At 37.8% G+C, this 22,808-nt stretch overlaps 1 protein-coding gene across 4 annotated transcripts in view; it reads right to left on the reverse strand.

The window, feature by feature from the left end:
• Positions 1-22,808, reverse strand: part of GDPD4 (glycerophosphodiester phosphodiesterase domain containing 4) — a 279,828-nt gene that overhangs the window by 68,516 nt on the left and 188,504 nt on the right. For 2 of the 4 annotated variants that reach the window (XR_014231772.1, XR_014231773.1), the window contains exon 13: positions 1,740-1,856. Coding sequence is in view for 2 of the 4 variants with exons in the window: in XM_082343330.1 (XP_082199456.1) it covers positions 1,850-1,856; positions 21,552-21,654 (110 nt within the window). In the remaining 2 variants the exon portion in view is untranslated. Of the gene's footprint in view, positions 1-1,739; positions 1,857-21,551; positions 21,655-22,808 lie in introns of those variants that run through there. The other 2 variants (XM_082343330.1, XM_082343331.1) reach the window with 2 other exon arrangements.

Below are 22,808 nucleotides of genomic sequence, written 5' to 3' on the forward strand. Positions count from 1 at the left end.
AGGGAATCTGTGTCATTCATCCCTGAGCTCCTATGTCTAACCAGTTGCCTAACCAAATGTAAGCATTCAGGTAAATGTTTGATGAATAAATGAATAAGAAAATGAGATTCTTCAGCTGGATAATGAAGACTGGACAAAATTTTAATAGGTGAAATGGGAGAGAACTTTCACACAGAGGAAATAGCAGTAAGTCAAGACACTGAGATCAGAAACTATAGCTTCCTTCCTGACTAATCCAGCATAATAATTTCTTAATTTTCTATTTTTGTACATGTAGACAAACTATATCACTGGCACCTAAACCTGTACTTTCATGCCTTGTCCTCTTCCTTTAGCTCTCCTGACATAGCTCCTTGAGAACACAAAGCCTGCCTTTCCCCTCCCTAACGTTCTCCTTCTCTGGCTCCCAGCACATGTATGTTCACACAAAAAGGCCAGCCTGCTATGCTGCAATACAACCTGGACTTCGGGTCAATTACCTGCTTTCGGTCCTGGCTCTTTTGCTTACTAAGAGATTTTGGATACATCAACTTACCTCTCTAAATCTCAGCTTCTTCTAAAAATTAGGAATTAACAATGCCTTCTGTAGAAAGGAATGCTATGAAGATCAAATTTATTGATTCATTCATTCATTTAATACTTACTGCCTTTCTAAAACCTGCCAAGAACTATGCTAAGCACTGTAAAAACATGTTTATGTGTGCTTCCTCTACTTTTCAGGAGTTCATGGTTTAGTGGGAAATTTTTTTTTTTTAATGAATATGCTTGCAAACCAAAAAGAGCCATACCAATATGAGATATCTTGAGAACTCTCCAATTTTGAAGCTCATTTTCCTTAAAGTGACTTTGTAGCCTACAGAAAGGGTGACTCCACAGATTCTGCTTATAAATTCTAATCCTAAAATGTCATCTAATCCCCTTGAATTTCCTCCACAGCATCTCCCATAGTCAGTTAACCAACATCTGCTTGAACAACTCCATGAATTCTCTAATCCAGAGACAATCATTTTTTTAATATATATTATCACAGAGTTTAAGCCCTAGATCATTCTTTCATTATGAAGCTCTTGTCATAATAAAAAGTCCAAACAAAGAAACACTAGAAGAGTATCATCTGATGATACATCAGTGCTCAATGATGCTAGATCATGTAAAAAGCAGACTGTGCCAAGTGAGGGCAGAGGGACCTGGCTATTCAGAGATGCAAGAACCTCAAAAGAAGTTAAATAAAAATCACTGCCAACATCCAGCATCAAAATGCACTTCTGATATCCAGCGTACTAATAGCACTAACGTTTTTATAAGTTCTCTGGAGCCTTGATGTACTAAGAGGCTGAACACTGCATATTTAACAGAGAAAAAAAGATCTATAGCAGGCTAATTTGTTGCTTCCCAGGAGACTGGAATAACTTATGTTAGTCCTAAACTAAGTAACACTAATTCTGTGTATCTTCTTGTCTGTGAAGAACAGGCTAAGTAAACTGGGATAAGTTGATACAAACACCAATTATCTAGGACACTTTGGGACTATCTGCAAACTAATGATAAATAAATACACCACTTCTTGTCTTTAATCATACAGAAAATACCTTTCAATCAAGGTAATTTGGTGATTTCACCACCTGCAAAATCTAAGGACCGCTACCAGATTATTAAACCTCTAGGCCTCAGCACCCACCCCTCACTCCCCCTCCAAACTCTAATAAATCACAAAGCTGCCCACGTCCCCAAAGACTCACAGATTTTGTGTGCTCTGGGCATGGAGCAATCACTGGAGGTGGGGTAGCATCATCATCATCATCTTCATCTTCTGAAACTGGTAGCACTGCAGGGGTCTCAGACACCGTCTTCACATTCTTCACAGTGGAGAAAAGCCAGATTCATCATGTCCAGCTGACATGCAACTTAAGCTACCAGAGTCACCAATCTCCCAGAAGAAACCTTCTCCTGACACCCTTCCTGAAACACATATCAGCCTCAAGATCTCCACCTTTGTGTAGCCAGTCTCAGGAACTCAGCCACCTTCCCTCTCTTCTTTTAGATACCACTCCCCACTCAGGCCCTTGGGGGCTTCCTTCTCCCACCCAAAGCCTAATTATGGATGGGGAAACCAGCTTACATCTTCTCTACCTGGCTACCTCAATCCAAACCCTGAAAACAAGACCATAGTTCCTTCTTATTCTGTGAATTTTACTCTCTATGCTGATCAGGGCATAAAGTACAAAATGTAAGGAAAGGATTAAAATTTTCTAATTTTACAAAGTTTATCATTGTGACTACTTAGTCCTTTCTGATATGGTAAATGAAGTCCTGACAGGCCTTTGCCTCTCCTTTTCCTTTCTTTACCAAAACCTACTATATCCATTATGCCATCAGGTGCCCTCACCTCAACCTGAAGATACAGAACATCAGGAAACCCTTGTCTCAAGAGGACAATGTCTCTCCCCAGACTAGATGCTATCCATTTCACTCAGCTTTTGCCCTGTCCTGGAATGAATCTTACCAGCACCACTAATTGAACCTGCTAGAATCTCAGCAACTTGATTTTCCCATGTAAACTGTAACAAAGCTAGGCCAAGAGTGGCAGGTTTTAGGGCAGGTCCAGGCAAAAAATCATACCATTACTGTTTACAACACATATTCAAGAGACAAAGTAGCTCCAAAACATAAGATTTTTGATAAGATTAAATGATTACAGCATAGAGCCAGAGGAGCAATAGGGATCTCTTAATATATACTAATATAATTCAACAACATCACATAATTTCAGAGCATCTACTCTGTGCTCAGCAAGATACTGTGATGGATGCCGTTGACATAAATGTACAAATATGAAAAAATGGTCCATGTTCTGAAGGAGCTCACAATCTGACGCAGGAGACAGACAAGGGGAGAGTTCCCCTCCTGTCTGCCATTTGGGGTCTCTGGAGAGAGGACTATCAGGAGTCAGAACAACAGGGGATAAGTGAAGGAACTTGACTAGTCGAATACTAGGCTAGAGCTACTGTGTGGGAGCCTGGCCTTTACTATATTTGGCATACTAAGATAAGGAAAACTGGCAAGCTCATAGATTCTAACAGGACCTCTAGTGCAGGGAACTTAAAAACTGCCAGTAACAGGCATATGTAAGCAACTAGCTTTGGTGACCACAGGCAATGAATCCATTCTCTGGCCCTCAAGTTTCATCACTCGAGTAACGTGGAGGAATAGGACAGGTATAATTTGAGGGGTGACCCTAAGTCACTTTCTGTTTTAAAAAACAATAGAGGTTCTTTCCCTATCAAAGCACATATTTTGGTAAGTGTGCGCTCTAATTTTTTTCTCCTCACTATTTCACTAAACAAATTTGTTTGGATTTGTTTTCTAGCTTGGTTGCTCTCTTCTTTCTTTCTTTTTTTTTATTACTTTTTTATTTTTAATAATTTTTAAAAATTTTTTATTTTAATAACTTTGTTTTTTTCTTTCTTTCCTTCTGTCTTTTTTTCTCCCATTTCTTCATGTCAGACAAAATAGACTTTAAAATAAAGACTGTTACAAGAAACAAGGAAGGACACTACCTAACAGTCAAGGGATCAATCCAAGAAGAAGATATAACAATTGTAAATATTTATGCACCCAACATAGGAGCACTTCAATACATAAGACAAATGCTACAGCCATAAAAGGGGAAATCGACAGTAACACAATCATAGTAGGGGAATTTAACACCCCACTTTGACCAATGGAAAGATCATCCAAAATGAAAATAAATAAGGAAACACAAGCCTTAAATGACACATTAGAGCAGGTAAACTTAATTGATAATTATAGGACAATCCATCCAAAAGCAGCAGAATACACTTTCCTCTCAAGTGCACATGGAACATTCTCCAGGATAGATCACATCTTGAGTCACAAATCAAGCCTCAGAAAATTTTTAAAAATTGAAATCATATCAAGCATCTTTTCCGACCACAATGCTATGAGATTAGAAATCAATTACAGGGAAAAAAACTGTAAAAAACACAAACACATGGAGGCTAAATAAGATGCTACTAAATAACCAAGATCACTGAAGAAATCAAAGAGGAAATCAAAAAATACCTAGAGACAAATGACAATGAAAACCCAAAACTTACGGGATGCAGCAAAAGCAGTTCTAAGAGGGAAGTTTATAGCAATACAATCCTACATCAAGAAACAAGAAAATCTCAAATAAACAACCTGACCTTATACCTAAAGCAACTAGACAAAGAAGAACAAACAAAACCCAAAGTTAGTAGAAGGAAAGAAATCATAAAGATCGGAGTGGAAATAAATGAAATAGAAATGAAGAAAACAGTACCAAAGATCAATAAAACTAAAAGCTGGTTCTTTGAGAAAATAAACAAAATTGATAAACCTTTAGCCAGACTCATCAAGAAAAATAGGGAGAGGGCTCAAATCAATAAAATTAGAAATAAAAAAGGAGAAGTTACAACTAACACTACAGAAATACAAAGTTTCATAAGAGACTACTACAAGGAACTATATGCCAATAAAATGCACATCGTGGAAGGAATGGACAAATTCTTAGAAAAGTACAACCTTCTGAGACTGAACTAGGAAGAAACACAAAATATGCACAGACCAATCACAAGTAATGAAATTGAAACTGTGATTGAAAATCTTCCAACAAACAAAAGTCCAGGACCAGATGGCTTCACAGGCAAATTCTATCAAACATTTAGAGAAAAGCTGACACTTAACCTTCTCAAACTCTTCCAAAAAGTTGCAGAGGGTGGGACACTCCCAAACTCATTCTATGAGGCCACCATCACCCTGATACCAAAACCAGATAAAGATACCACAAAAAAAGATAATTACAGGCCACTATCACTGATGAACATAGACACAAAAAGCCTCAACATAATAATAGCAAACCAAATCCAACAACACATTAAAAGGATCATACAGCATGATCAAGTGGGATTTATCAAAAGGATACAAGGATTTTTCAATATCCGCAAATCAATCACTGTGATACACCATATTAACAAATTGAAGAATAAAAACCATATGATCATCTCAATAGATGCAGAAAAAGCTGTTGACAAAATTTAACCCCTATTTATGATTTAAAAAAAACAAACTCTCCAAAAAGTGGGCACATGGGGAGCCTACCACAACATAATAAAAGCCATATATGACAAACCCACAGCAAACATTATTCTCAATGGTGAAAAGCTGAAAGCTTTTCCTCTAAGATCAGGAACAAGACAAGGGTGTCCACTCTCGCCATTGTTATTATTCAATAAAGTTTTGGAAATCCTAGCCATGGTAATCAGGGAAGAAAAAGAAATAAAAGGAATCTAAATTGGAAAAGAAGAAGTTAAAATTTCACTGTTTGCATATGATATGATACTATACATAGAAAATCCTAAAGATGCAATCAGAAAACTACTAGAACTAATCAATGAATTTGGTAAAGTAGCAGGATACAAAATTAATACCCAGAAATCTCTAGCATTCCTATACACTAACAATGAAAGATCAGAAAGAGAAAATTTAAGGAAACAATCCCATTTACCATTGCATCAAAAAGAATAAAATACCTAGGAATAAACCTACCTAAGGAGGCAAAACATCTGTACTCAGAAAACTATAAAATACTGATGAAGGAAATCAAAGATGACACAAACAGATGGAGAGATATACCATGTTCTTGGATTGGAAGAATCAATATTGTGAAAATGACTATACTACCCAAAGCAATCTACAGATTCAATGCAATCCCTATCAAATTACCAGTGGCATTTTTCAGTTTTTGAACAAAACATTTGACAATTTGTATGGATACACAAAAGACCTCGAATAGCCACAGCAATCTTGAGAAGGAAAAGTGGAGCTGGAGGAGTCAGGCTCCCTATTTTCATACTATACAACAAAGCTACAGTAATCAAGACAGTATGGTACTGGTACAAAAACAAATATAGATCAATGGAACAGGATAGAAAGCCCAGAGATAAACCCATGCACCTCTGGTCCACTAATCTATGACAAAGGAGGCAAGGCTATACAATGGAGAAAATACAGTGTTTTCAATTAGTGGTGCTGGGCAAACTGGACAGCTACCTGTAAAAGAATGAAATTAGAACTCTTCCTAACACCATAAACAAAAATAAACTCAAAATGGATTAAAGACCTAAATGTAAGGCCAGACAGTATAAAACTCTTAGAGGAAAACATAGGCAGAACACTATTCGACATAAATCACAGCAAGATCTTTTTTGACCCACGTCCTAGAGTAATGGAAATAAAAACAAAAATAAACAAATGGGACCTATTTAAACTTAAAAGCTTTTGCACAGCAAAGGAAACCATAAGCACGATGAAAAGATTACCCTCAGAATGGGAGAAATTATTTGCTAATGAAGCAACTTACAAAGGATTAATCTACAAAATATATAAACAGCTCATGCAGTTCTATGTTAAGAAAACAAACAACCCAATCAAAAAATGGGCAGAAGACCTAGACATTTCTCCAAAGAAGACATTCAGATGGCCAATGAACACATGAAAAGATGCTCAACATCACTTATTGTTAGAGAAATGCAGATCAAAAGTACAATGAGGTATCTCCTCACACAGGTCAGAATGGCCATCATCAAATAATCTAGAAACAATAAATGCTGAAGAGGGCACAGAAAGAAAGGGAACCCTCATGCACTGTTGGTGAGAACATTAATTGGTACAGCCACTATGGAGAACAGTATGGAGGTTCCTTAAAAAACTAAAAATAGAGTTACCACATGACCCAGCAATCCCACTGCTGGGCATATACCCAGAGAAAACCATAATTCAAAAAGACACATGTACTCCAGTGTTCATTGCAGCACTATTTACAATAGCCAGGACATGGAAGCAACCTAAATGTCCATCAACAGAGGAATGAATAAAGAAGATGTGGTACATATATACAATAGAATATTACTCAGCCATAAAAAAGAATGAAATTGGGTCATTTGTACAGATGTGGATGGACCTAGAGTGTGTCATACAGAGTGAAGTAAGTCAGAAAGAGAAAAACAAATATCATGTATTAACTCATATATGTGGAACCTAGAAAAATGGTATAGAGGATCTTATTTTCAAAGAAGAAATAGAGACATAGATGTAGAGAACAAATGTATGGATACCGAGGGGAATGGGGGCTGGGAGGTATTGGGAGATTGGGATTGACATATATATATTATTGATACTATGTATAAAATAGATAACTAATGAGAACATATTGTATAGGATAGGGAACTCTACTTAATGCACTGTGGTGACCTAAATGGGAAGGAAATCCAAAAAAGAGGGAATATATGTTTATGTATAGCTGATTCATTTTTCTGTACAGTAGAAATTAACACAACATTGTAAAGTAAATATACCCTAATAAAAATTAATTTAAAAAATAAAGTAAAAATTTTCAATTTTATTTAAAACCAGTTATGTTTCATTATATTTTAAATATTATAGAAATATAAGGAGTTAAAGGTGAGTATTCTTCAGGGATGCCTGGTAAAGATGGCAGATTGAACATAGGCATGGTCTTTTAAAGCCATTAAACCTAGAAGTTTGGGGAGAACAGGAAAGGAGACAAGATCAGCAAAGGAGGCGATGACATATTGGTGAGCAGTAAATAACTCAAGGAGGAATCCAATGCTGACAGTGGGCAAAACTGAAGACCAATTTATATATCTATGCTTCAGAATCCTCAAAAGGTTCAGGAATTGGTAGCACCATATGCTTCTGAAACTGGAGGAGTGGAGCAGGAGTGGGGGGTACTAAAGGTAGATTCAATGAAAGTTATTTAAATGCAGTTAGATCCCCAAACTCTTTCCCTACTCTATAACACTGAGTGATTGCTTACACCTTCCTCAGCAGAAAATTGGAGGTTTATTCTCTGGAGAAGGAAAAACACAGGATTTCTGGATTAGGGAATGTAAAGTACAGTTAAATATAAGAGTATCATAGGAAAAACAGGGTAATAAAGTAAATATATGCACACTAATGCTGAGATCCCTAACCCTCTTACCTTACTGTGCTCCTGAAATATTACTGAAATTTTTATTCTCAAAGCAGCAGATCAGAAGATTCTTCGCTGGATCTGAACAGTCTAAATTCTAAACACAAAAATAAAGAAAACTGGGACTTCCCTGGTGGTCCAGTGGTTAAAAATCTGCCTTCCAATGCAGGGGACACGTGTTTGATCCCTGGTCAGGGAACTAAGATCCCACATGCCACAGGGCAACTAAGCCCGCATGCCGCAGCTATTGAGCCCATGTGTTCTAGAGCCTGCTCACCACAACTAGAGAGCCCGTGCACTGCAACTACTGAGCCTGTGTGCTCTGGAGCCCACACACCACAACTAGAGAGCCCACACGCCACAACTACTGAGCCCACGTGCTTTGGAGCCAGCGTGCCACAACTAGAGAGCCTGCACGCTGCAACTACTGAGCCCGCACACTCTGGAACCCACACACCACACCTAGAGAGAAGCTAGCGTGCTGCAACTAGAGAAGCCCACGCTTCAATGAAAGATCCCACATGTCACAATGAAGATCCCACATGTCATAATGAAGATCCCCTGTGCCGCAAATAAGACCCGACACAGCCAAATTAATTAATTAATTAATTAAATTATTTATTTATTTATTTTAGAATTTTTTATACATAGTATCCTGTCATCTGCAAACAGTGACAGTTTTACTTGTTCCTTCCCAATTTGGATTCCTTTTATTTATTTTGTCAGATTGGTTAGGACTTCCAATACTATGTTGAATTGAAGTGGTGAGAGTGCACATACTTGTCTTGTTCCTGATCTTACAGGAAGTACTTTTAGCATTTCACCATCGAGTATGATGTTAGCTGTGGGCTTGTCATATATGGCCTTTATTATGTTGAGGTATGTTCTCTCAGTGGCCACTTTGTTGAGAATTTTTATTATAAATGGATGTTGAATTTTGTCATAAAGTTTTTCTGCATCTATTGAGATAATCATGTGATTTTTATTCTTCAGTTTGTTAATGTGGTGTATCACTCTGAGTGATTGGTGGATATTCAACCATGCTTGCATCCCTGGGATAAATCCCACTTCATTATCACGTATGATTCTTTTAATGTGTTGTTGAAATTCGTTTGCTGATATTTTGTTGGGGATTTTTGCATCTATGTTCATCAGTGATAGTGGCTTGTAATTTTCTTTTTCGGGGGGTCTTTATTTGGTTTAATATTAGGGTGATACTGGTGTCATAGAAAGAGTTCAGAAGCAGGCCTTCCTCTGTAATTATTTTTCAATAGTTTGAGAAGAATTTGTGTTAACTCTTCTTTAAGTGTTTGTTAGAATTCACTTTGAATATATGATGGCACTCCCTTCTGGCCTACAAAATTTCTACTGAAATTCAGTTGATAGTATTATGGGAGTTCCCTTGTATATAACTAAAAATGCCACAAAAATCTATTAGAAATAACATATGAATTCAGAAAAGTTGCTGAATACAAAATTAATATACAGAAATCTTGTATTTCTATACAGTAACAATGAACAATCAGACAGAGATATTAAGAAAACAGTCCAATTACAATTGAATCAAAAAGAATAAAATAACGAGGAATAAATCTAACCAAGGAGGGGCTTCCCTGGTGGCGCAGTGGTTGAGAATCTGCCTGCCAACGCAGGGAACATGGGTTCGAGCCCTGGTCTGGGAAGATCCCACATGCCGTGGAGCAACTAGGCCCGTGAGCCACAACTACTGAGCCTGCGCGTCTGGAGCCTGTGCTCTGCAACAAGAGAAGCCGCGATAGTGAGAGGCCCGTGCATCATGATGAAGAGTGGCCCCTGCTTGCCGCAACTAGAGAAAGCCCTCACACAGAAACGAAGACCCAACACAGCCAAAAATAAATAATAAATAAATAATAAATAAATTTTTTAAAAAAATCTAACCAAGGAGGTTAAATACCTGTACTTGGAAAACTGTAAGACACTGATGAAAGATATTGAAGATGACGCCGACAAAGGGAAAGATACACCATGCTCGTGAACAGAAAAATCAATATTGTTAAAATAAACTTACCACCCAAGGAAATCTACAGATTCAAAGCAATCATTGTCAAAATACCAATGGCATTATTCACAGACCTAGAACAAATAATTCTAAAATTTGTACAGAAACACAAAAGACCCTGAATATCCAAAGCATTCTTGAGAGAAGTACTAAGCTGGAGGTATCATGATCCCTGACTTCAAACTATACTACAAAGCTACGGTAATCAAAACAATATGGTACTGGGACAAAAACAGACACATAGATCAATGCAACAGAACAGAGAGCCTAGAAATAAACCCACACTCATATGGTCAATTAATCTATGACAAAAAAAGGCAAAAGTATACAATAAGGAAAAGATAGCCTCTTCAATAAATGGTGTTGAGAAAACTGGACACCTACCTGCAAAAGAATCAAACTATTATTTTCTCACACCATATATAGAAATAAACTCAAAATGGATTAAATACTTAAACATAAGATATGAGACCAAAATACTTCTAGAAGAAAACTTAGGCAGTGCACTCTGTAACATTGGTCTTAGCAATATTCTTTTTTTTTTTTTTGTATATGTCTCCTCAGGCAAAGAAACAAAGCAAAAAATAAACAAAATTGATTATATCAAATTAAAAATCTTTTGCACAACAGAAGAAATTATCAACAAAAGGAAAGGGCAGCTTACTCAGTGGGAAGATCTCTTTGCCATGACATATCTGATAAGGGATTAATAACTAAAATATATAAAGAACTCATACAACTCAACATACAAAAACAAAAATTCAGCGGTCCTTAATAGACATTTTTCCAAGGAAGACATACAGATGGCCAACATACACATGAAAAGATGCTCAGTGTCACTAATCATCAGGGAAACGCAAATCAAAACCACAATGAGATACCATCTCACACCTATCAGAATGGCTTTTATCAAAAAGACAAGAAATAACAAGCGTTGGCAAGGATGTGGAGAAAACAAAAAACTTGTGCACTGTTGGTGGGAATGTAAATTGCAGTCCTAGTGCAGCCACTAGGAAAACAATATGGATATTCCCCCAAATATCAAAAAATAGAACTCCCATATGATCCAGCAATTCCACTTCTGGGTATTTTCCCAAAGAAAACAAAACCACTAATTGGAAAAGATATATGCACCTCTATGCTCATTGCAACATTCTTTACCCTAGCCAAGATATAACAAGCTACCTAAGTGTCCATCAATAGATCAATGGATAAAGAAGACACTCACATACACATACACATACATACACACACACACACACACACACACACATCCAGGAATATTACTCAGCCATTAAAAAAAGAACAAAATCTTGCCAAATGCCACAACACTGATGGACCTAAAAGGTATTATGCCAAGTGAAATAGTTCAGACAGAGAAAGACAAATATCATATGATTTCACTTATATGTGAAATCTAAAAATCAAAACAAACATATATAACAAAATAGAAACAGCCACATAGATAGAGAGCAAACAGTTGGTTGCCAGAGAGGAAGCGGGGGGATGAAAAAAATGTGTGAGTGAGATTAAGAGGTACAAATTTCCAGCTATAAAATAAGTAAGTCACAAGGGTATAATATACAACATAGGGAATATAGTCAACAATATTGTTAATAACTTTTTATGGTGACACATGGTAAGTAGTTACCATGGTGATCATTTTGTAACATGTAAAACTATTGAATCACTATGTTGTACACCTGAAACTAATATACTATTGTAAGTCAATTATACTTCAATGAAAAAAAGAAAAAAAATTATCTGGTATAAGTTTGGAATCAAAATTCTACTACCTTTTGCTCACTGCAAAATGGAGACTGTGGGACTTCCCTGGTGGTCCAGCGGTTAAGACTCTGTGCGTCCACTGCAGGGGGTGCAGGTTCGATCCCTGGTCGGGAAACTAAAATCCCACATGCCACGCAGCACGGCCAAAAAGTAAAAAAAAAAAAAAAACAATGGAGACTGTCCCTGCTGTTTCAAATGCAGAATTTTAATTAATTTATCCATGAATATAACCCAGGATTAATTCCTGCTTCTTATATATATTCTCTCAGTCCATATTCTCTGGAATTACTCTTATCTTCTAGGATTTTTCTCCTCCACATAATTAAGCTGTGGTTTCTTCTGCTCCAATCAGTCTGACTTTACCTGCTTCCTATCTTCCATGAACCTTCTGACAATGGTCCATTTATGTCCTGTTTTTGTTTTGGAGCACTGTTTTGAGTTCATTTTTTATGTATCTTTTCTGAAATTAAGAAATTTAGCATAACCAGAGAGAGACACATGAATTCACTCTACTACCCTACCCTGATCAAAATTCTTTCTAATATGGTAGTTTAGATTAAAATGCCCATCCAACTATATTAATCTCCCATCTAAAATACTTCCTCAGCTTCAGCACAAAGTCCAAGTTCTTTGGTATGACATGATGAATCTTTAACTTGGCTTTTGTTCATGCTACCTCACACAAGAAACCATTGCCCTTCTCTCTGGCTCGTATCATTACCTGTGTTGACCTGACACTGTATTATAAATCCTTATTTACATGTTCTGAATACTCACTAAATTATAAGATCAAGAGCAAAGACCTTACCAGTCCTTGAGTCTTCAGCACCCAAAGGGCCTATCACATAGCAGTTGTTCATTTTATAAATGAGAATTTGGGCACAAAAGTGCTATTGAAAGACCTGGATCTCAGACCAATGAGCCACAAATAAAAGAAGTTTAGAGTGGAAAGAACCTTAAATATCATGTTTGTTAAATGAACAAATAGTAAGGACCCAACGATTCCATACAAATTTCCTTGTAATACCGGACAGAATAAGTCACTCCATCAAATATGACCCTCACTGTACATTATTCATGTACCTCTCTTGCAGCCTTTATCCCTCTATTCTGTTGTTAATTTTTTCTCAAAGACTAAGAGAGAGCATATTCAATTTTGTATCACCAACACCTGGGCACAAAGAAGGTGCTACACAAATATTTTTGGTATGCATGAATAAATAAATGCTTAGGAGAACTGAATTTGGTATTGGTCTCTACTACTGACTCATTCAAGGGTACAGAGCAAGTCATGTAAAGTATCTGAGTCCCAATTTCTTAATTTGTGTATGGCGATAACAATCCCAACCAATTATTTTACAAATAAAATGGAATGATTTGTGTGAAACCAATATGGAAAACAATGCCATGCTACCACAATACAAACCACATGCCCCACATAAAACTAGCAAGGAAATAAAGAGGCCCGAGCCACAGGGACAGTATTCTGAACTGGGGGAGATAATGTCCTTGACAGCCTGAGTAGTTTTAATTGTAGATACTAAATCAGTACAGGTTTTTACCAAGCAGGTGTTATCCTCTCTGCCATATGGCATGAGCCCCAGGGCTCCTCCTCCTCACCAAGGAAAAACAGAGCTAAGGCTTTACTGCAGTCTCCTTTATAAGACCTCTCTGACATCTTCTTTCTCAGTTTCCTGCCACAGTGAAAAGAATGCTGGATGGGGACTCAGAAAACCCTAGATCTAATCTGGTTCTGCCACAGAAGCAATTATTAGTCTTCAGGAAAGTCTGTTTTGTCACCAGCAAAGAGGGGAGGATAATACTTTTTCTTCACAAGGTAATTGTAAGGACTAATTAGTCTAACATACATAAAGTTATTAACACAGTGCCTGGCACATGTTAGCTACTCAATAAATAATAGCTGTTACTCCTCCTATAAAAACATAAAGACATTTGAGCCACAAAGCAAAGCTCAGTTTTGTTCAGACCCCTTCTTCAATAATTTACAGTTCAACAATGGGGAGAAACTCCCAAAGATCTTAACATTTGCACATTCTTCCCCATCTTTTAATTACATCTCTTCCATTTGATGAAAGAGTGGATCAGGGGAAAGTGACACAGACTGCAGATCAGATACCTTATTGTTATTAATCCTTCTTGATTTCAGTCTTATCATCTACAAACTGAAGATAATAAACCACCTCACTAAATTCCACTGAACAATAAAAGAGATCGTGAATAAAAAAGGACCCGGTATGCCACAAGGCATTAGATATGTGAATATTTTTTATAATTGATAAGTGTATAAATGACTCAGAGTAAACTTCCCCACTTCTGGAAGCATGGTTCAAAGTATTTGGATGGTTACTCAATATTGTATTAGAATGTACGACCCCCACTTAAAATTTTTCAATAGTTTCTCATTACCTTAAAGTTATAACTCCTATATGATCAGACGTGTCTACCCTCCTCCTCATCACCCAGCTCTAGTCCCTTCACACTTCACATTCCAATCATAACAAACCGCTTGCAGTTCTCTGAGTAAGCCTACCTCATGAACCTTGTTGCCTTAGCACATGCTAATTATTCTCTCTGTCTGCAATACTCTCATCTCTCCTTAATTCTCGACCTAAATAACTAACTCATTCAGCTCAGACTCTACCAAGAAGCCTTCTTTATACATCCAACCTTTCATTCAGTAAATTGTTCCTTGCCAGATGCATGGATCCGGCAATTAACAAGTCAGACATAGCCCCTGGCCTCATGAAGTTTCAGGATGCTGCACTGTAACTGTTTGTGCCTTCATGTTGCTCACAAGATTGGGAAATTCTTAGGAGTTGGGACAATGCCTGATTCATCCCAATACTGCCACTTCTCCACACAGGACCTGGCAAAGTGTAGGGACTTTTCAAATGTTTAGTAAGTCAATATGATTTAGTAAATTGATATAATTACCACCTTCGTACAAGAGACAATATCAGGTATAAAGAATAGCAGTATTCTTTTTAATGGCTGAGTAATATTCCATTATGTATATTACCACATCTTCTTTGTCCTCTGTCGATGGACATTTAGATTGCTTCCATGTCTTGGCTATTGTAAACAGTGCTGCAATGAACACGGGGGTGCATGTATCCTTTCGGACCATGTTTTCCTCCAGATACATGCCCAGGAGTGGGATTGCAGGATCATATGGTAGCTCTATTTTTAGTTTTTTAAGGAACCTCCATACTGTTCTCCATAGTGGCTGTACCAATTTACATTCCTAGCAACAGTGCAAGAGGGTTCCCTTCTCTCCACACCCTCTCCAGCATTTATTGTTTGTGGATTTTTGGATGATAGCCATTTTGACTGGTGTGAGGTGATATCTCACTGTAGTTTTAATTTGCATTTCTCTAATAATCAGTGATATTGAACATCTTTTCTACAGACTGTCATACTGAAGTATGTAAGACAGAGAAAGAGAAATATTGTATGATATCACTTACATGCGGAATCTGAAAAGAAATGATACAAATGAACTTATTTACAAAACAGAAACAGACTCACAGACTTAGAGAATGATCTTATGGTTACAGGGGGGTGAGGGGGGGAGTGACAGTTAGGGAGTTTGCGATTGACATGTACACACTGCTATATTTAAAATAGATAACCGGGCCTTCCCTGGTGGTGCAGTGGTTAAGAATCCGCCTGCCAATGCAGGGGACATGGGTTAGAGCCCTGGTCCGGGACGATCCCACATGCCGCGGAGCAACTAAGCCCGTACGCCACAACTACTGAGCCTGAGCTCTAGAGCCCACGTGCCACAACTACTGAAGCCCACGTGCCACAACTACTGAAGCCCACGTGCCTAGAGGCCGTGCTCCGCAACAAGAGAAGCCACTGTAATGAGAAGCCCACGTGCTGCAACTAGAGAAAGGCTGCATGCAGCAATGAAGACCCAAAGCAGCCAAAAATAAATAAATAAAATAAATAAATTTATTTTAAAAAATAAATAAATAAAACAAATAAAACAAAATAGATAACCAACAAGGACCTATTGTATAGCACAGGGAACTCTGCTCAATATTATGTAACAACCTAAAAGGGAAAAGAATTCAAAAAAGAATAGATACACGTATGTGTGCGTATGTGTGCATATATATATATATATATATATATATATATATATATATATATATATATATATATATATATATAAAACTAAATCACTTTGCTGTACACCTGAAACTAACACAACACTGTTAATCAACTATACTCCAATATAAAATAAAAAGTTAAAATAAAAAAGAATAGCAGTATTCTCTCAGTTATATCACAGCTTATAAGACCCTTTCAAATACATCCACATCTCGTCTTGTCTGCTCTGAAAAACAGAATTTGTAAGTTGAGAGAGACCGAGGGATCCTTGAGGTCCTTTAATTTTACTTTCTACCCAATTCATCAATGGTTCCTATAATATCCCTTCAAGTGACAGGACATTCACTACAACTTCGGAATGAATGACTTTAAATTAATAGAATCTGCTCCCTTCAACAAGTAGTCCTAATCCTAGTTTTGTAGACCCAACTAACCCAAAAGAAGGAATTCTCTTCTAAATTCAGTTTATTTGAAGACATGTCAGGAAAGGCAAAGTGTATTACGCTCACTTTATTGATGAAAACACTGAAGCTCAGAAAGGCAAACTGGCTTTGCTAATGTTCAAATCTACAAATGAAAAACTGAGTCTAGCAGCCAGTTCTTCTGGTTCCAAGGTTAGGATTTCTACAACATTAATAAACTAAAGCTGGAAGGGATGCGTACTGTTTATTAAGTCCAAGTCCTTTACTCTGAGGCCCAGGGTAGGAGAGTGACGATGATGAGTACCCCCCAGCCCAGGCTCTGCATCTACCACACTGACTTGATCCCTAAAAATCACACCTGCCCATATCAGAATAGAGGAAATAAAGGCTTACCAAAGTGTTAGAAGTACTATAATCCTCAGCTAATTTACCTCCAAAGGAAAAAAGACACTGGATTTAGTCAGTAAACAATTACAGTTAATCCTTTCTTGAGAGCTAAGGAAGCCTATTCAGTCAAGCACTTGCTAGGCCCAGAGAATAATAATCATAGTGTTATTGGTACTATAGGCCCAACAGCATGCTAAACATGTTATACACATTACCTCCTCTAATCCTCACTACAGCTCTCAGTACTATTATTATGTCTACTTTTATAGATTTGGAAACTGAGGTTCAGGGAAGTTAAGTAATTTGCCCAGTAATTATTTAACACATAGACTGGTAGGAATCAAGAGGTGAATCCTGGTGCACTTCTAAACACTATGCTAGAACTGTATCCATATCATCAACTATATCATCATCAGGCCTCAATGGCCAAAGAGATTTCCTGAATTATAAGTGAAAGGGAAAGAATTCATGGCTGGCACTGGGCTGAACCACCCATAACAAATGATGACCAGTTTTTAGAGGACCCTTCTACATCCATGTCTATTCCCCACAGGGAGAGAAAGACTAAGCCTTAGGAAAAGAGAGGCTTTAATCATCTCAAGTCTAATCAAAGGCAGGGTCTTATTTTCTAAGAAGAGATCCAACTTCCTGCAAGCAGATAATTACCATAGTTCATTGATTCTGAGATGCATATTTTTTCACATTAACACGTCTGAAACAGAGATGTGTCCTACAATCAAAGGCATTCCATGGTTGAACTGGCAACTATTTTTCTTTAATGGCATATAAAATAATGGTGCATCTTACAATGAATGATAGCTTAGATTTGATGAAATATGAAACATAGATCCAATGGAGATCATAGCAAAAACGTAAGTTTAAGGACCAAGTATTGTGTTTCTTTTTATTCTTTAATTCCTAAAGGTCTAAGAAGAAACTGACTTCACCAGTTCATTACCAATGGAATTAAGGAAGACAAAATACTACCAAATTCAACCTATTTCTCACCTAGAACCAAGCCCAAAGAATGTCCAAGATCCCAATTCCATCAGATAAGAAATTACCAGGTACAGCTTTTTGGTCCTATGACAAATCAAATCATGAATACATAAACTGTGATAATACATTCTTAAAATAAACCTTGAACATCCATCTGTACCTTGGAGAAATCAATTCAGGATTGATTCACATTTTTTCTTGTCCAAAAGTACATCACCTTAGACAGAACAAAGTACAATACTATGCCTTCATCTTGTGCACTGGATATTCTGGTATTAAATATATCACCACTCTATAAAAAACAGGTAAGCACTGCTCTTTTTAAACGTGATTTACAATTTCTATGTATCAAAATCACATTCTATAGCCCAGAATGACAGAATAGAAAGTACTTTTAATCGCTTCATTTTATAAATAAATAAACTAAGGTTCAGAAGAAAAGAAACTGGTACAAGATTACATAAATCAGTGGCAAAGTAGGGCTAAAACCCAGAACCTTGGGTTGTCTATCTAGTTTAGGTTTTGCTTATCACATTAGCTACTAATTGGTACAGAATATAAAGTGCTAAAAAAAATAGGAAACGTGACAAAAATTGGCATGAAGGATTGTGCTTGGATTATAGACAGCAAACTGTTTAAGGGCCCAAGCTGAAAATACCCTTCCATCACATATCAGTTGAGTCGCTCTGAGTAAGTCACTTACTTTCCTGAAGCCTAATTAATTTGTCTGAGTCTGCAAAATCGGGATAATAATCCTTTCCCTACCAATCTCTCAAGGCCATCATGAGAATCAAATGAGATAATTCATGTGTAATCATATATAAATTGAAGTAGTTTATCATAATTAGTAGTATGAGAAGAGGGGAAAGTTAGACCTGGTCTTCAACTTCTAGAAAATTAAAAATCCTTCACATGTGTGCATGCACACACATGCACACATACACACATGCACATATACACGTTTGCACAAATTTATACACACAGAAGTAGCTGTATGGACACATATCTATACATATACACTCAATGTTATTCATTTATGCATGCACAGATGAACATACACACAATTACCTAAATGTGTATATCTATACCCATATTTACTCATAAATACTTAAATGGACTTTAATTCCAAACATAGGCAAACCCACAGAGCTATGCTTCCATATACATAAATGGCATTTGTACATATATACACACATACACATAAAATCAGACTCTTCCAAAGACTTTGCCGCTGAGGCTTTCAAAGCCATCTTCTAATCTGATGTCTCCATGACAAACTTTATAAAACACAAACCTTAATATCCTGACTAGAAAACTTTCCTACCCAGCACCCCTCAACCCCAATGACTCCTTGGAATGATCCAGGCCTTCAGTGAAAGAAGTGAGACAGACCCAGCAGGCCAGATGTGAGGAAGGAAATATGCTAGGATCATGCATGACCCTCTCCAGGGCACCACTATGCAGCATGAGCAAAGATGCAGTCTGTCATCCTCACCATCTGTGCCCTTTGCTGCAAGCCAGATACTTGCTGGGGAAAGCATCCTTCAAAATTAGCTAGTTCATCCTGGTTCTCACCTTCCCCAACAATACTCACCTCTGAAAGAGACAGCATGAACACCAGGAAAAGCACTGGACTCGGAGTTAAGACCAGTGGTTAAGAGATCACTAATTTAGCCACATTAGAAAGGCATTTTGGGCTCTAATATCTGCAAAACAAGGGGAAACTGGAAATGGTATATACTAAGGATACTTCTTGCCCTAACATTCTAAGATGCTATATAAAAGGCAAGTTTCCAAAAATGTAGACCTTCTTATGACTTGCCTAAGAAAAGAAAAATATCTCTGCTATGGAAGGAGGTGCTCCAAATAGAGTTACTAGAAGCAAGTGGTAAACTGAAAAGGTACTGGTCCAGGAATTAGGAGACCTGGATTCTAATCCCAATTTTGCAATTAAAAACATTCTGAAAAACATAGTCCCTTATATATAGAGAGAGAAAGAGTATACCTAAAGAACATTTATTATTACTGGCCTATTTTTCATTTGATAAAAATCAGTTCCTTTAAGAAGAAAATGGGCTTGCCTACTTAAAAGATACACATTAAATGACATCCCATAATTCATTAATATTGAAAACAAAGATTATAATGATGGCTACATTTCCATGGTTCTGCTTTACAACCTATAAAGAACTGGGACTTCCCTGGTGGTGCAGTGGTTAAGAATCCACCTGCCAGTGCAGGGGACACAGGTTCGAGCCCTGGTCCGGGAAGATCGCACATGCCGCGGAGCAGCAAAGCCCGTGCGCCAGAACTACTGAGCCTGTGCTCTAGAGCCTACAAGCCACAACTACTGAGCCCACGTGCCACAACTACTGAAGCCCGTGTGCCTAGAGCCCGTGCTCCGCAACAAGAGAAGCCACCGCAATGAGGAGCCCGCGCGCTGCAAAGAAGAGTAGCCCCTGCTCGCCACAATTAGAGAAAGCCCACGAGCAGCAAAGAAGACCCAACACAGCCAAAAATAAATAAATACATTTATAAAAAAAAAAAAAAAAGAACTTCTACATCAGTGAGCTCATTTATCTGCACTACAGACTCTGGAGATAGGAATTATTATTCCCATTTTGAGCTTCGAAGAAATGAAGTGACTGTTAGAACCTACTGAGTGTCAGAATCTACATGTTTGAGCACAAAGTCTACGTTCTAAATATATAAAATACACTACTTTTTAAAAACCTGCAGTTTCAGGGGATTCCTTGGCAGTCCAGTGGTTAGGACTCTGTGCTTTCACTGCCGAAGGCCCAGGTTCGATCCCTGGTTGGGGAACTAAGATCTCACAAGCTGCACAGCACGGCCCCCCCAAAAAATAATAAAATAAAATAAAATGAAATAAAATACCTGCAGTTTCAGAGTAAAGACTCCATTTGATGAAAAAACCCATCATCTTGGCTCTCAAATTCCAAAATTCCATCTCAGTGAAAGTGCCATCTCCACTCTTTCCAATACTTTCTTCCTTCACCCCACACCAATAGGCATCTACTAAGATGAAAACCTCTTTTTTCCTAGACTGCCCTGGACACAATCCCCATACCTGTAAAGCTCATGTACTTCTGGCTATTGGAGGTCTTCTTCAAGTTATAAAATTCCAATATACCCAGAACAGCCTGCGGATTTTTCTTCTGCTCCGACTTAGTGATATTTGATGTCTGAAGCAAGTGGGCCCACTGCTCTGGCATCCCCAGTAAGAGAGACATGCAAGGCTGTGAGCAAGGCACAGTCAAACAGGACCGTGAAGGAAATTCAGAACTAACTCTGATAACTGATAGCAGCTAAAGATGGGTTTAGTCATTCCTTTCTCTCTCTGCCCTCAGAGTTCCACACTGGTCTCTCTTATAACACATATCTTACTATATCTGTCATTTCTTGAGGTATTTGCCCCTTCACCAGGCTATTCCTCCTTTAGAGCAGGAATCATGTCTGATTTGTCTCTGGCTCATCAGTGCCCAGCACAGAGCCTGACGCCAAGGGGCCACTTAACTGAGGTCTATTTAAGGAATAGAGATTCAAAGGCTTCTCTAGTACAATTCTAGAGGGGAGGAACGTGTCCCTCTCAAGAATATAAGAAGACAGTAATGAGGGTCTTGGGCAAAGACAGAGGCATCAGGCAGTCTGGAAAGAATTAAATCTAACAGTGCATAGCCAGAACTCTGAAAGACCAAAGGTCTTTCTGTGACCCAGGACTTACTGTAAACTCGCCTGTGACAGCATCAAAACCAATGTGAATCGTGTACTCAAAATCTGAAGGAAGAGAAATCTCTGGCTGTTCCTTCTCCTGCCTTTCTTTTTTTCTGCAAGAGAAACAGGGAAAAGTAGATAAATCCAGGACATTATTATATTTTTAGGCTTATTTAGCTATTTGTTGAGCTCTTAACTCCTTTAGAGGACAAGGACTGTGATAAAAATTCACATGTGTATTTACAGAGCCCAGTGTTGGATCTAGGTCGGCGTAGACGGAGTAGTACATTAAGCCATGATTAAAGGCTTTTCACTGATCTACAGTAAGGGAGGGGCAGAAAGAACTTTCATCAGAGTTAATAGTCTTGGTTCTACCACTAATGAGTCAGTTGATCCTGACTCATTAGTGGTAGGTCAAGTCACTTCCTTTCTCTGAACCCTGGTTTCCTCATCTGCAAAACAAGAAGACTCAAATAGATGGTCTATAAAGACCCTTCCAGCCCCGGACATCTTACATTCTATGAGCTTCTATAAGCTGCATCTCACCATTTTGGTCCTTGATTATGGGCCATTGTAAGGTTCTCTAAATTACAGCATTTTAGATTTGGAACGTGTTTTAATAATATGAATTGTTAATATCATATCAGGTGTTCAGTAGACAGTGATTCAAGTTCTTCACATGTATTAACTTGCTTTAGCCTCACAGCAACCCTACCAATTAGATACTATCATCCTTATTTTGCAGATAAAGAAACTGAAGCACAGAGATTAAGTGACTTGTCCACAATCACATGATTAGTAATTGGCAGTAGCCAGACCCAAACCCAGGCAGTGTGGCCCAGAGCCTGAGCTCTAAACCACTATGCTATGCTGCCTCTCTAGGCTAGGACCCTAAAGAATCATTAAGTCCAAATACTTGTAGTCATCCCTCTCACATCAAAAGTCTTGCATACAGTAGATGTTCACTAAGGTCCTGATGACCTGACAGGAAAAACGTCAATATTTAAGGAGTTGTATTGCTGAAGTACCCTTGTTAGAGAAGGAATTGTGTTCCCCCAGATTCCTATGCCCTAACTCCCAGTACCTCACAATGTGATCTTATTTGGAAATAGGGCCTTTGCAGGTATAATTAGTTAAGTTATAATTAGGTCATACTGGAGTAGGGTGGGCCCCTAATCCAATAATTCTGGTGTCCTTATTAGAAAAAAAATTTGGAGACAGATGCACACAAGAGAACATCTTAAGATAAAGGCAGAGATCAGAGAGA

The sequence above is a fragment of the Balaenoptera borealis genome, assembly GCF_965194805.1.
Source record: "Balaenoptera borealis genome assembly, chromosome: 11".
NCBI lineage: Eukaryota > Metazoa > Chordata > Mammalia > Artiodactyla > Balaenopteridae > Balaenoptera > Balaenoptera borealis.